At 38.0% G+C, this 13,039-nt stretch overlaps 1 protein-coding gene across 16 annotated transcripts in view; it reads left to right on the forward strand.

The window, feature by feature from the left end:
- Nucleotides 1-13,039, forward strand: part of GREB1L (GREB1 like retinoic acid receptor coactivator) — a 335,431-nt gene that overhangs the window by 159,316 nt on the left and 163,076 nt on the right. For all 16 annotated transcript variants that reach the window (XM_049901927.1, XM_049901919.1, XM_049901924.1 and 13 more), the window contains 2 exons: nt 11,278-11,437; nt 11,655-11,852. In XM_049901927.1, the coding sequence (XP_049757884.1) occupies nt 11,281-11,437; nt 11,655-11,852 (355 nt within the window). In that variant the 5' untranslated portion in view covers nt 11,278-11,280. The remainder of the gene's footprint in view (nt 1-11,277; nt 11,438-11,654; nt 11,853-13,039) is intronic.

Below are 13,039 nucleotides of genomic sequence, written 5' to 3' on the forward strand. Positions count from 1 at the left end.
TCTGTAAGTATATTGCTAAAAATGGTAAATTTTAGAATTAAGTAACTAGGGCTGGGTTTTTATTTCAGTACCTACAATACTGTGGACTTTAGAAATTGTGGAAAAAGATTTATCCAAATTTAAATGTGCAGAACAGTTAAAAGTGGTTGGAAATTTTGTCTTTTAATCTGTTTGAATACTCAAAAGTTTTCAGCAAAATTGAATAAAACGCTTTTGAATGCATGGTTAGCTTTGTGCTTTTTTGGAATGTGCATGGGAAGAGATAATATCTCTTCAAATCCATTTAATGAGTAATTGGATAAGATGCAAAAAAAAAAAAAAAAGTTCAGTGTACTCATTTTTTACTCAATTCTAGTTTTAAAAAAATATTTACCCCCAAGAACTCACAATCTAGTGTGGAAGTCAGACACAGGCTAGACCCAAATAACTATAATTGAGAGTGACAATTGTCAATTTAAGAGAGTAAATGAAATGTTAAAAGAGCATGAAAGAGTAAGAACTGTGAATATACACTTGATTCTAATTTTGTGTTATAGACTCTACGAGAACTTGCAAGAACCATGTTTGGTTTATTTGTCTAGTAGTCACACATTGTAATTCTCATCGCTGGGTATTTCTAGCAGAGAAAGTGTCAGCAGTCATGTTATAACAAGTAGTTTTCTTATATGAAGGCAAAGAATTTTACAACTGTCAGAGACAGCAATAATCTAGCCTGTATACTCATTTTGCAGTTAAGACACTGAGCTCAGTAGAGATTAAATGACTTACTCACAATCATATCACTAGGGACACAGCCAGACCTCTTAGAATTTAGGACATCTTCTGTCTCCTGTAGGGTCACTCTGATTTGGAATCGACTCAACAGCAACGGGTTTGTTTTTTGTTTTTTTTCTGTCTCCTAGTTATTATATATACTCTAGAGTTCCATCGTCTAATATGGTAGATACTAGCCAAATTGGCTATTTAAATGAAAATATTTAAAAATAAAAAATTTTTAAAAAATAAAAAATTCAATTCCTCAAACACACCAGCTACATTTTAAGTGCTCAGTTACCTCATGTGGCTAAACCCACTGCCACTGAGTGGATTCTGATTCAGTGACCCTGTAGGACAGAGTAGAACTGCCCCATAGGGTTTCCAAGGCTGTAATCTTTGCAGAAGCAGACTGCCACATCTTTTTTCTGTGAGGTGCTGGTGGGTTCAAACTGCCGGCCTTTTGGTTAGCAACTGAATGCTTTAACCGCTGCCATATTGGACAATGAAGATAAAGAACATTGCCATCATCACAGAAAATTCTGTTGAACAGCACTGCTCTTAGAGTCTCAAAGGTCACCCTGATTTGTACATGTAATTGTGACATTTCTTAAGAAATGAATTGTATACAGTACAAAACAGCAGCTTTGGGAACTTTTGCTTTTATGGTCATTTATTCCCAGAATCTACTGTAGTGCCCAATCCATACACGGGACAGAGTGCATCTTATTTTTCTTAGTATTCTCAATGTAGTGCAGTGCTTAAAAAAAAAAAAAAAAAAAGCTATTACCTATTACATTTTGCGTGCACTTATTCTGTGCCAGATACTCTTCTAAGACAGATAGAAAGAGAGATAAAGAAATAGTATTGCCCCGATTTTACAGATGAAATATTGTGTAACTTGCCCAATATCATAGAGGGAGTAGTTGGTGCAGGATTTGAATTGAAGTCATCTGACTTCAGAGCCTATGTGTTTAACCACAACAACAGTTCAATTTCCATGAATGTTGGCTGGCTGGGTGGGTGATTTTAATGGTTGCAAGGTGGGTGACAGCATCTGCAAAGAAAAAGGTAACAGAAAACTGAGAAGTGATGCAGATTCCTTTTTAGTACTATGCCTTGGGCTCAAAAAAAAAAATTTTTTTTTCCCCTTGGGCTCAGTTAATAAATTGTGCCTTAAAAAAAAAAGGTAAGTCTCAAACTTAAATACACACCACAAGCAGGATGCATCACTTTTACCTTTTTCATTCTACTTCAAACAGCATGTTTTACTGGAAAAAACCATGGACTTTTGAGTATATATCTGAATCCTAGTTCCACCGTTTACAAACTACAACTTTGGCTTGTTGCAGAAACTAGGTTAGTTGCTCTATAGATTTGTCTCTCCTTCTGAATCTGCTTGCTTACTGCCTTGTAGTTTCATCTAACCCGCTCCTCCATCCATCAATGGAAGTTAGCTCTAGAGGTCTGATTAGCTTCATCACACCCTTTGGCAGAATTGCTTCCTACGTGGTGTGTGTCCTTCATGCTGGCTCACGTGGGGAGGCACGCAGTGTGACCACCCACTGTTAGTAATGCTAAGCTTGATCAGTAGGTTCAAAAGTGACAGGCTTTCCCTTATAAAGTTCCTTTTTTTTTTTTTCAATCCAACGGTTTCACTTATTATCACAGCCTGAATGAATTTTTCAGTAGGGGTTGTAAAATGGCAATTTTATAATTCTGTCATTCTTTGCACATTTATTAGTTGGAATTCTTCATAAAAATAAAACTCTTCCACAATAACCAGTACTGGAAGGGCAAGAGAAATGCCTCCCTCTTTCCTTTTCCTTCTAACAGTGTCCAATTAGGAGTTCTCTTTCTCTTTGAGTAGCAGAATGAAATCATGAGTTTTTATATTTTAAATATACTTCAGTCACTTGTATTTATTATTTTTTATGTTCAATTTCTCTAATCTTTCTCCAGTGGAAATCGTTCGGGTTGACTCTTATGCCTTTTGACAGGACCATTAGTCCTTGAGAGCATCTTTGCTTTCTGAAAACACAGGATATTCGAGGCTCATTTTGTGTATTTCCTGCCCCAGACCTGGGATTAGACAAACCTTCCTGATTTCCTTGCAGTGGAGAATGGTATTAGAAAGCCACAATTTAGATACTAGGAAGTGCTTATTATTGAATTGTCATTGTTTCTCAGACTCTTCAGCAGACAGAGTTTCTAAATACAGTGAAACCTGTGAGAGCCAGATCTTGACAGGATGGCCTTGTTTTTCCAGGTCTCGCAAGCTTTCTGCCTTTGACAGAGTGCAGTATTACCGCTTTTCTATTTCCTGTTTTAGTGGAAAATATTTGAGTTTTGCTTCTCTGACAGGTTTCTGCCTTATACAAATTCCAGCTTTCACAGGTTTTACTTATATATTTGAAACCATTTTTTTTTAAATGAGTTATTACCCAAAAGCTAAGAAGTGTAGATTAGAGGCTTCTCAAACTTATGTTCATCATAAGAATCACCCATGGAGGAAGTCAGCACTACTGGACTAAACCAAAAGCTGAGAAGTTTCCTGAATACAACCAAACACTTTGAGGGACAGAGTAGCAGGGGCGGGGTCTGGGGACCATGGTTTCAGGGAACATCTAGGTCAATTGGCATAACAAAGTTTATTAAGAAAATGTTCTGCATCCCACTTTGGTGAGTGGCATCTGGGGTCTTAAAAGCTTGTGAGCAGCCATCTAAGATGCATCAATTGGTTCCAACCTACTTGGAGCAAAGGAGCATGAAGAATACCAGACACAAGGAAAATGTTAGCCCAAGAGATAAAAGGGCCACATAAACCAGAGACTCCATCAGCCTGAGACCAGAAGAACTAGGTGGTGCCCAGCTACCACCAATAACCGCCCTAATAGGAAACACAACAGAGAGTCCCTGATGGAGCAGGAGAAAAGTGTGGAGCAGAACTCAAATTCTAGTAAAAAGATCAGACTTAATGGTCTGACTGAGACTGGAGGAATCCCTGAAGCCATGACCCCTGGACACTATGTTAACCCAGAACTAAAATCATTCCCGAAGCCCACTCTTCAAAGATTAGACTGGACTATAAAACAAAATAATACTCATGAAGAGTGTGCTTCATAGTTCAAGCAGATACACAAGACCAAATGGGTGGCTCCTGTCTGGAGGCAGGATGAGAAGGCAGGAAGGGACAAGAGCTGGTTGGGTGGACACAGGAAACCCAGGGTGGAAAGGGGCAGTGTGCTGTCACATTATATGGATTGCAACTAGTGTCACATGACAGTATGTGTATAAATTTTTGTACGAGAAATTAACTTGAGCTGTAAACTTTCACCTAAAGCACAATTTTTAAAAAATGAGTTATTACTTAAAATATATATTATCCCCATGTACCTATTCCGTAACCTAACTTGCTGTTAAAACCCCAAAGTAGTGTCTTAGAGAATAATTCTTTCTCTTTTAGCATGAACATGATTTTTTAAACCTGTACTTTTCTTTGTTACTGTGATGATCCTTTTTAAATCCTTTTAAATTAATATTTTCTCCAGATACAGTGTATTAAAATCCAACTTTTACTTAAAGCCAAGTGCCAAAAACCCACTGCCGTCGAGTCAATTCCTACTCATAGCAACCTTACAGGATTGAGTAGAACTGCCCTGTAGAGTTTCTAAGGAACACCTGGTGGATTTGAACTGCTGACCTTTTGGTTAGCAGCCGTAGCTCTTAACTACTACGCCACTGGGGTTTCCTGAAAGCCAAGTGCGGTATCCTGAAAGTATTTATACTTGGTCAGAAGAGGAACTTAGTGAAGGAGTATAGTTAAGTCAGTACAAGTCTATCATCTAGAAAATAGTTTGGAGTAATTATGCTAGAAGGCAGTAGTAGAAATTCCAGTTCTTGACGGGAGGTTCTCCATCTGTGTGCTAGAATGAATTTTTTTATTTTCCCTGGAATCTTGAAGCACCAGTAGAGGATGGGGGTGTTCACTTTGCAAATTCAGTTTCTCTTACCATCTTTTTGAGTAGTAAATCTATTTTTTAAAGCTACTTGCTCAAGGGTAGTCATAGATTTGGGATTAGTTCAGTTGCTATATGATATTTTCCTTTTCCTTTATTACATTATGGTGTAAAACTGTTCATTACTTTAAGAGTTAGAAAATACCAGTAAGAAGAAAGATAGCAATTTATATACCCAGAGACTGCCTGTAGAAGAAAAGTTGTATAAACATACCCAATGCTTGTATTTTGGGGAGTTGATACAAATGTTTTTCATTTTAAATTTGCCACATAATGAATTGAGATAACATGACTGACTCTTCTAAAGTTGGAAGCAATGGTGTGAAAAAGAGCCTGGGCAAGAGAATTCGTAGAATCGAGGGATGTTGCTGCTGGTTGTACTGATGCTTTAGAGTGTAAGAGCAGGCCTGTACTTCCTCCCCCCACGTTTCTCTCTATTAAGTCATTTACCCTTTGCCCATCTTTCCCTTTCATCTAATACTTGCAGTAAGATTTTTTTCAGAAAGGAAGAGTCGTTTTATTTTTTATTTTTAAAATTGTTGCTTTGGCTTATTAACCCCACATCTTAAGTTCATAAGTTAAAACACCTTTCTCAGCCTTGTCTTGCAGCTGTGATATATATACTTAAGGACAAATCAGCAAACAAAAATCTTCCTTGCAGGTTAGCCATTTGCCAAATTAGGTCATTATTTTAACAGCTGAATGGCATAGGTGATAAAGATAGCTAAGAGAACTGCTTCTATAGCCTAACCGATTGGATTCTGATTGGTTCTGAATAGGCTCTACTCCTGAGGAGCCCTGGTGGTGCAATGGTTAAGCATTTGGCTGCTAACCAGAAGGTCAGTGGTTCAAACCCACCAGCTACTCCTTGGGAGAAAAGAGCTGGCAATCCGTTCCCATAAAGATTTCATCCTAGGAAACCCTATGGGGCAGTTCTACTCTCATATAGGGTCACTATGCGTCGAAATCAACTCCACAGCACATAACAATGGTAGATTCTGCACCTGTCTTTGTCATCTCCTCATAGCGTGACCTTGGGCGAGTTCCTTCCCTTCTCTGGGCCCCAGTTATTTTAAAAATGGAGGCAACAGTAGTACTTACTTTTCTCTTAGTAAGCTTTCCATGTTATTATAATTGTCAAAAAAAAAAAAGCTTCCTTTCATAGTTCTTGACATGACTAGTACCATACCACCACCATTACCACAACCACCACCACTCGCACCACCATCAACACCACTACTAGTAATAAGAAGAGTGATAGCAGCAGCTACTCTTGTATCAGCTACTTGTTAGATGTCTACTGTTGTTATATACTTCACATATAACTTAAAACTAACTTTTTAAAAAGAAGAATATATATTCTGAAATATGATCTGATACTTGATTGTAAAAAATCTTTAGGGAGTAAATTAAAGGGAAATTTTATTAAGATATTTTTCTCCCTATCTCCCGTATACTTAATTACTGTGAGAGTAATTATTATGTCAATAATACAGTAATTATTAACCACAAAACCTTTGGCAAGAAGGTGATAAAAAACATTACAAATCAAGGAGTAGTCTCCCTCAAAATGTATTGCATCTCCTTTCCATTTTCAAGAGAAAAAGGAGACTTGAGAGGCCACGCAGTCATTAAAAAACCAAAAGCAAACCTGTTGCCGTCCAGTAGATCCCGACTCCTAGTGACCCTATAGGACAGAGCAGAACCGCCCCATAGGGTTTCCAAGAAGTGGTTGGTGAATTCCAACTGCCAACCTTTGCTTAGCAGCCTGAGCTCCTAACCATTGCACCACCAGGGCTCCACGCAGACATTAGCAGCCGTCTGATTCCCCAGCTACTCCTTTCTTTGCTTTCCCCTTCTATCCTTCTTTTTGTTGAAAAGGGAAAAGTCTAGAACAGAAAGATACCAAGTCGAAATGCCAATGGTGATTTGTACTTGATCCCTCCTGCACTTAGAGCAGAAATTAGTGGTGCAGAAAGACCTCACATCGAATACCACCCCTTTCTCAGAGACCCCTCAATATCACAAACATGCTTATGGTAAGTATCTCATAGGTCTGTAGTGCTAATAACAAAATACTGAGTATCATTTGCTCTGTTAAAATTTCACAATAATAAAGCACTGTAATGCAATCTCAAAAACTTAATGTCAGCCAGATACATGGGAGTCACAAGACTGGTTTCTTGTCACGTTTCATTTAATGACGGTTGCTTGAAAATTATGTCTGCATCTTTTGGCTTGAAGTTGGATTCATTCACACTATTTTCAGTCAGGTGTTATGCCATCTCAGGCATTGGAGGCTCTTTGAATTTCAGAGAAAAGGAAGAGTGGTTGTCTAGGCAAGTAATGCCAACAATTTCAGTGACCTTAAATATTATAGCTTATGATATTAAGAATAAATTGCATTAAAAAGCTTCACCCTTTTGCAGGGAGCATTGGACTGTCAAGCACAAAACTCCAGAGTCAGCACTAAAAAAAGCTGGGCTCAATTCTGTAATTCTTTGAATTATTATCATTAAAAAAAGAAAAACCCTATTTATATTTTTATTTTGGAATAGAATCAGCTACTTCCTTTTACTCTACCAGGTCTGGACAGGAGATGTTCCATGGGCACTTCCCCTTGTCTCCATCGGAGTATTGCTAATGCTCTTTTTTTTATTGCACATTAGGTGAAAGTTTACAGAGCAAACTAGTTTCTCATTTGAGAGTTTGTACATGAAGTATTTCATGACCTTGGTTTCATTCCCCACAATGTGTCAGCACTCTCCCCATTTCCGCTCTGGATTCTCTGCTTCCTTTCATTCTGATTCTGCCCCTTCCTGCCTTCTTATCTTTGTTTTTGGGCAGATAATGCCCTTTTGATCTTGTTTAATTGATTGTTCTAAGGAGTACGTTCCTCTCTGGTGTTATTCCTCTCTTATGTGCTTATCTATTGTTTGGCTTTGAGGTGGTCTCTGGGAATGGCTTCAGTTCCAGGTCATAAGGGTGTTTTAGGGCCATAGCCTCGGGGGTTCCTCCAGTCTCTGTCAGACCAGAAAGTCTGGTGATTATTGCAGATGCTCTTGGAGGATTATGCACATCCTCTATGAGGGTGAAGCTTGATTGCCTATTTTTATGCTGATTTAATACAGTAAAATCTTTGAAAGCCAGAACCTGTGTAAGGCAGAAACCTGTCAGAAGGAAAACTCAAATATTTTCCACAAATAGAGAGGGACAGAAAAATGGTAAGCTGCACCCTGTCAAAGGTGGAAAACTTGGGAGACCCGGAAAAACAAGGCAGACCCATCGAGTTCCAGCTCTCACGGGTTTTATTCAGCATAGTATTTATTTTTCAGCATAATTCTTGCCTGTACATATGTTTGCCATATTACTCCTTGAACTATAAAGGGCAGAGATTGAGATTATGTTCTCCTGTGTATAATTTGGCACTTTATCTTTGAGAATGTAGGTTTTCAATGATGAAAGGAAAATAACTTGTTGAGCTGGTAATAGATTAAGAAGAGGCAAGATTTCCAGGCACTGATGCTTTGGAGAAAGGCTAAAAGTCCACCTGTGAAGTTATTCCATTTTTCTCCGTGGATAAGAAATCCCGTGGTTGACTCTGCTAGTTCTGGTAGTTTTCTCCCTTCAGCAAAGAAGAAAGGTGAAATGGCTGTTGGATTTTGACTTAGATGCTAAACTAGAGACACAACATATTTCTCCTTCTTTTCCCACTCTGTGTAAATCGTGTGTGGTTGTGTTGAAAAATACAGTAAAACCAGTAACAGCTGGAACCTGTGTAAGGCAGAAACCTGACAGAGAAGGAAAACTCAAGTATCTTGCACGAAAGTAAGCGATAGAAAAGTGTAAGACTGTACCCCGTCAAAAGCAGAAAACTTGCAAAACCCAGAAAAACAAGGCAGTCTTGTTGAGTCCTAGCTCTCACAGGTTTCATTGTACGTTGCTTTTGAGCTTTAGAAAACTTAATTGTTTATAGTTGTACTTGTGGGGAGTCTTACTGATTTAGCCCAAAACATGGTATTTCAGGAAAATTTCATTTGACAGACTGTTGATTTTATTCCATTTACAATTTTTAATTGGATATCTTGTATTACTTTGGGGTGTATGTTTTTGTAAATAAGGACTTCAGTGATTTAAATCCCTGCATTTAGTTTCATATTACCTATTATGAGAAAGGTTGTCAAAATATAAATTCTGGCCTTTCCTTCAGATCATAGGAATCTCTAATAAAGCTTTGATAAGCCCAGCCATTCTGATGGAAATCACTGTGCACTACTTACTGTTATTGGAATCACGTAAGAAGACTTTGCTATAAAGGCAGCTTCAGGCGCCAAAACCTCTTACGGAGCTCTCATGTATAAGCTTGAGGAGCTTGCGAGTATGGTTGTGATGTGCTATGCATCACCCTTTCTCTGCTCTGAGTCATCACCACTTGACCATCGCATAGCTCCCTTTCCTGTTGAGCCTAGCCACATTCTTTTCAACCGGTCCTCCAGGGACTGCCTCCAGGGAGTCTATCAGAGTTGACATTCTAGCCGAAATTTAGTATCTGTCCCTCTCCTGGATTGAAGAAGTGGGTCTGAGATATTCTTAAAATTGCCTTTCTTGAAATGAGATACCCAAGTTGACCCTGTACTCTAGGGGTGCAAGATTTGTTATCACAAGTCCTGTCCCTACCAGTTGGGTGATAGTGGACAATTCACTTGGCTTCTCCAAGACTCAGTTTTTTTCATTTTTTTAAGTGGGAAAAGGTCATATCTACTTCAGAATACTGAGGATTAAATAAAATAATTTTTGTCAAGTGCTTATTATACTATCTAGCCCAGCAGTTCTCAAATTTTTGGTCTCAGCACCCCTTTACACTCTTGAAAATTGTTGAGGATCCCAAAGAATTTTTATTGATACAGGTAATACTTATTAGAAATTAAGCAAAGATTAGACAGGACTATAAAACAAAAAATAATACACATGAGGAGTGTGCTTCTTAGTTCAAGCAGAAACATGAGACCAAATGGGCAGCTCCTGTCCAGAGGCAGGACGGAGAAGGCAGGAAGGGACAGGAACTGGTTGAACAGACACAGGGAACCCAGGGTAGAAAGGGGGAGTGTGCTGTCACATTGTGGGGATTGCAACTAATGTCACAAAACAATATGTGTATAAATTTTTGTATGAGAAATTTACTTGAGCTGTAAACTTTTACCTAGAGCACAATTAAAAAAAATTAAAACTGAGAAGTTTGAAAAATATTTATCAAAATTTTAAATTAATAAATCTATAATATATTAGCATTTAATAGCATATTTTATGAAAAATAACTATTCTTCTCCCAAATAAATTAGTGAAAAGAATAGCCAATCGTGGCTTCTGGAAAACTCCACTTTACACATATGAGAGATTGAGAGTGAAAAAAGCAAATAATATTTTAATAATATTTTGAAAACAATTTTTAGCTCATTGACCCCCTGAAAGGGACCCTAGACCATTCTTTGAGAATTGCTGGTCTAGACTAAAGTTACTACTCCATAAACTGTAGTTATTATTGATAAACATAAATTTTTGTAACTAACAAGTGCTGTCTGTACAAAGTGCTATAATAAGTAAAGGCCATGCTTTCAAGATTTCTTACCATGTACTTTCCCAAAGAATCCCAAATAATATTGTGCTTCAGATGGGGCGAAAGAAACAACAGTGTTTTTCAAATAAATACTAGTAATACATATGTGTTCTTTCAGTTTGAAAGACTCAAATCTTCGTTTCAGGAATTTGTGAATTAAATATATTATCATGAAGCTCCCATTTTTTTTTCCACAGGAAAATATTTTTCCCCCTAAAAAAAGAAAAAAGAAGTAAGGTATTTACTGTGTAACCACTGAGAGAGTTGGTGTGGGGTTATGGTAGCCCATGAGTTTTAAGGATGTATAGCAGATGTGAAAACCCTGGTGGCATAGTGGTTAAGTGCTATGGCTGCTAACCAAAAAGGTCAGCAGTTCAAATCCACCAGGTGCTCCTTGGAAACTCTGTGTGGCAGTTTGGGTCGCTATGAGTTGGAATCAACTTGATGGGAGTGGGCTTGGTTTTTGGGAGTTATAGCCCCATTATGAACTAGGTTGGGCTTCACAATTGACAGGTCAATCTTGATTTACTGGTTGGAGAGCCTTGAGTTAAAGCATTTATTACTGTTTGACTCTCATATACAAGATCCTTTAAAGGGGCTTTTTGAAATGGTTTGGACTCTAAAGACAAAAAGCAAAAGTGATGTGATAAAAAGACAACTTATACAAGTTAGATAAGTTATAACTTACAACTTATACGAGTTATACAACTTTTACAAGTTGTCTTAACAAGATATGTGAGTATAGTCCATGTAGTTCCTATCTTAAGATATATGGATATAGTTCATTTTACCTATGTATTTTTTTTTTTTTTTTTGCAGACATAACCATCTAATTATATCCATTTTATTTTTCTTTCTTCCTCTTTTTCTTTGGTGTATGTGGGGGTGTAGACCATGGGGAATTCATATGCTGGGCAACTGAAATCTGCTCGATTTGAGGAAGCTCTCCACAACTCCATAGAAGCCTCACTGAGATGTAGTAGTGTGGTACCACGGCCAATTTTTTCCCAACTATACTTGGACCCTGACCAGCATCCTTTCTCATCTGCAGGTAAGTTTTTCAATCATACAAATTTCTAGACTCCTTTTAAATAGCTGGGGACTCCAGAAATCTGGGAATTTCTAAAATAAATTTCGTTAAATGTTAGAAAACACTAGTCTCCCTTTCCTCAGCTATACCTTTCAGAACTATGAATTTTTCTTTTGGTTATTTTTCCATAAGCTTTTGTTTTTTTATTAAATTAGCTATGATTTATTTGCCCATCCAGATGTAAAACCTAAGGTGGAGGATCTGGATAAAGATTTGGTGCACCGCTACACTCAAAATGGAAGTCTGGATTTTTCTAACAATCTGACGGCTAATGAAATGGAAGATGACGAAGATGATGAAGAAATGTCTGAATCAAATAGCCCACCAATTCCCTATTCACAAAAACCTGCCCCAGAGGGGTCTTGCACTACAGATGGTGGGTTTTAGTTTTGTTTTTTTCAATCCCTCTAATATTGTTTTTTTTTTTTTTTTAATATTGTCTGGCTAGTTTCTGATCATTACACTTGGCGCTCAGGGCTGGAAACTGGGCATTATGGAAAGGAATGAGGAGTGATTGTGCTCTCACTCAGATTATCTCCCAGCAGGTGTCCTTAAGAGCACCATAATACAGCAGAGCATGTATTATCGCCCCATCTTACAGATGAAGAGAGATTCATAGCAGTTGAATGACATCTTTGACATGGCATGTAGCAAAGGCAAGCCTAGACTCAGTCCAGGGCTCTTCATTGCTCCATATACTCCCTGCAAGAATGCAGATATTTTAGGAGCTTTTTTCGTGTTCTCCCTTACTACGTTTTTCGACTCCACCTCCAAACGCATTCAGCTTATTATCTATGGGGGATAAATATGTAAATATTTTTACAGTCCCATTTTATTTATCAGTGTCAATCTCCTCTTCCACTAAATCTTGAACTGCACTGTTAATAAGAAAACTCTGGTATAAAGCATTTTCAGTATTTCATGGAATTGATGATATCACAGTTTAAATTATACCCCCTGCCCTCCGTTTAGTGGTGTACAGTGCTATTTTCTAACCATTACAGCCTAATTAACATATGGGTTCTGCTTTATCCAAGTTAGCCATACCAAAACCCAAAACCAAGCCCGTTGCCATCGAGTCAATTGAACTGCCCCATAGGGTTTCCAAGGAGCAGCTGGTGGATTGGAACTGCCAACCTTTTGTTTAGCAGCCAAGTGCTTGCTTAACCCCTGTACCACTAGGCCTTCAGATTAGCCGCAGTACAACTTGTACATTCAGGCTGCCTTGGACCTGAGATGATTCCAGTGTATAAAAATCTGGGAATGAGTGAAAGAGGGGGATAAAATCTCAAGATATTCTCCCTATAAGGCTTGAAGTGCAGATAATTTTGGATAAATTAGAGATTCAAATTTGCACAACCAGAAAAATGAGTTTACACTGTTTTGTAGCATTATTTTCTCCTGACTTGAATTCTCTTAGTTTAGGTGTACTTGATGCAGGAAAGTCCAGTAGTGGCAAAATATAAAGCAGTGGTCTCTAGCAATTAGTATTACTGCTCTTTGAGTTGGGCCTGCCTCCAACACATCATTGCTTATGGATTTGCTTCCAGATATGTTTGAGTT

This window comes from Elephas maximus, chromosome 11 (genome assembly GCF_024166365.1).
Source record: "Elephas maximus indicus isolate mEleMax1 chromosome 11, mEleMax1 primary haplotype, whole genome shotgun sequence".
In the NCBI taxonomy this organism is placed as follows: domain Eukaryota; kingdom Metazoa; phylum Chordata; class Mammalia; order Proboscidea; family Elephantidae; genus Elephas; species Elephas maximus.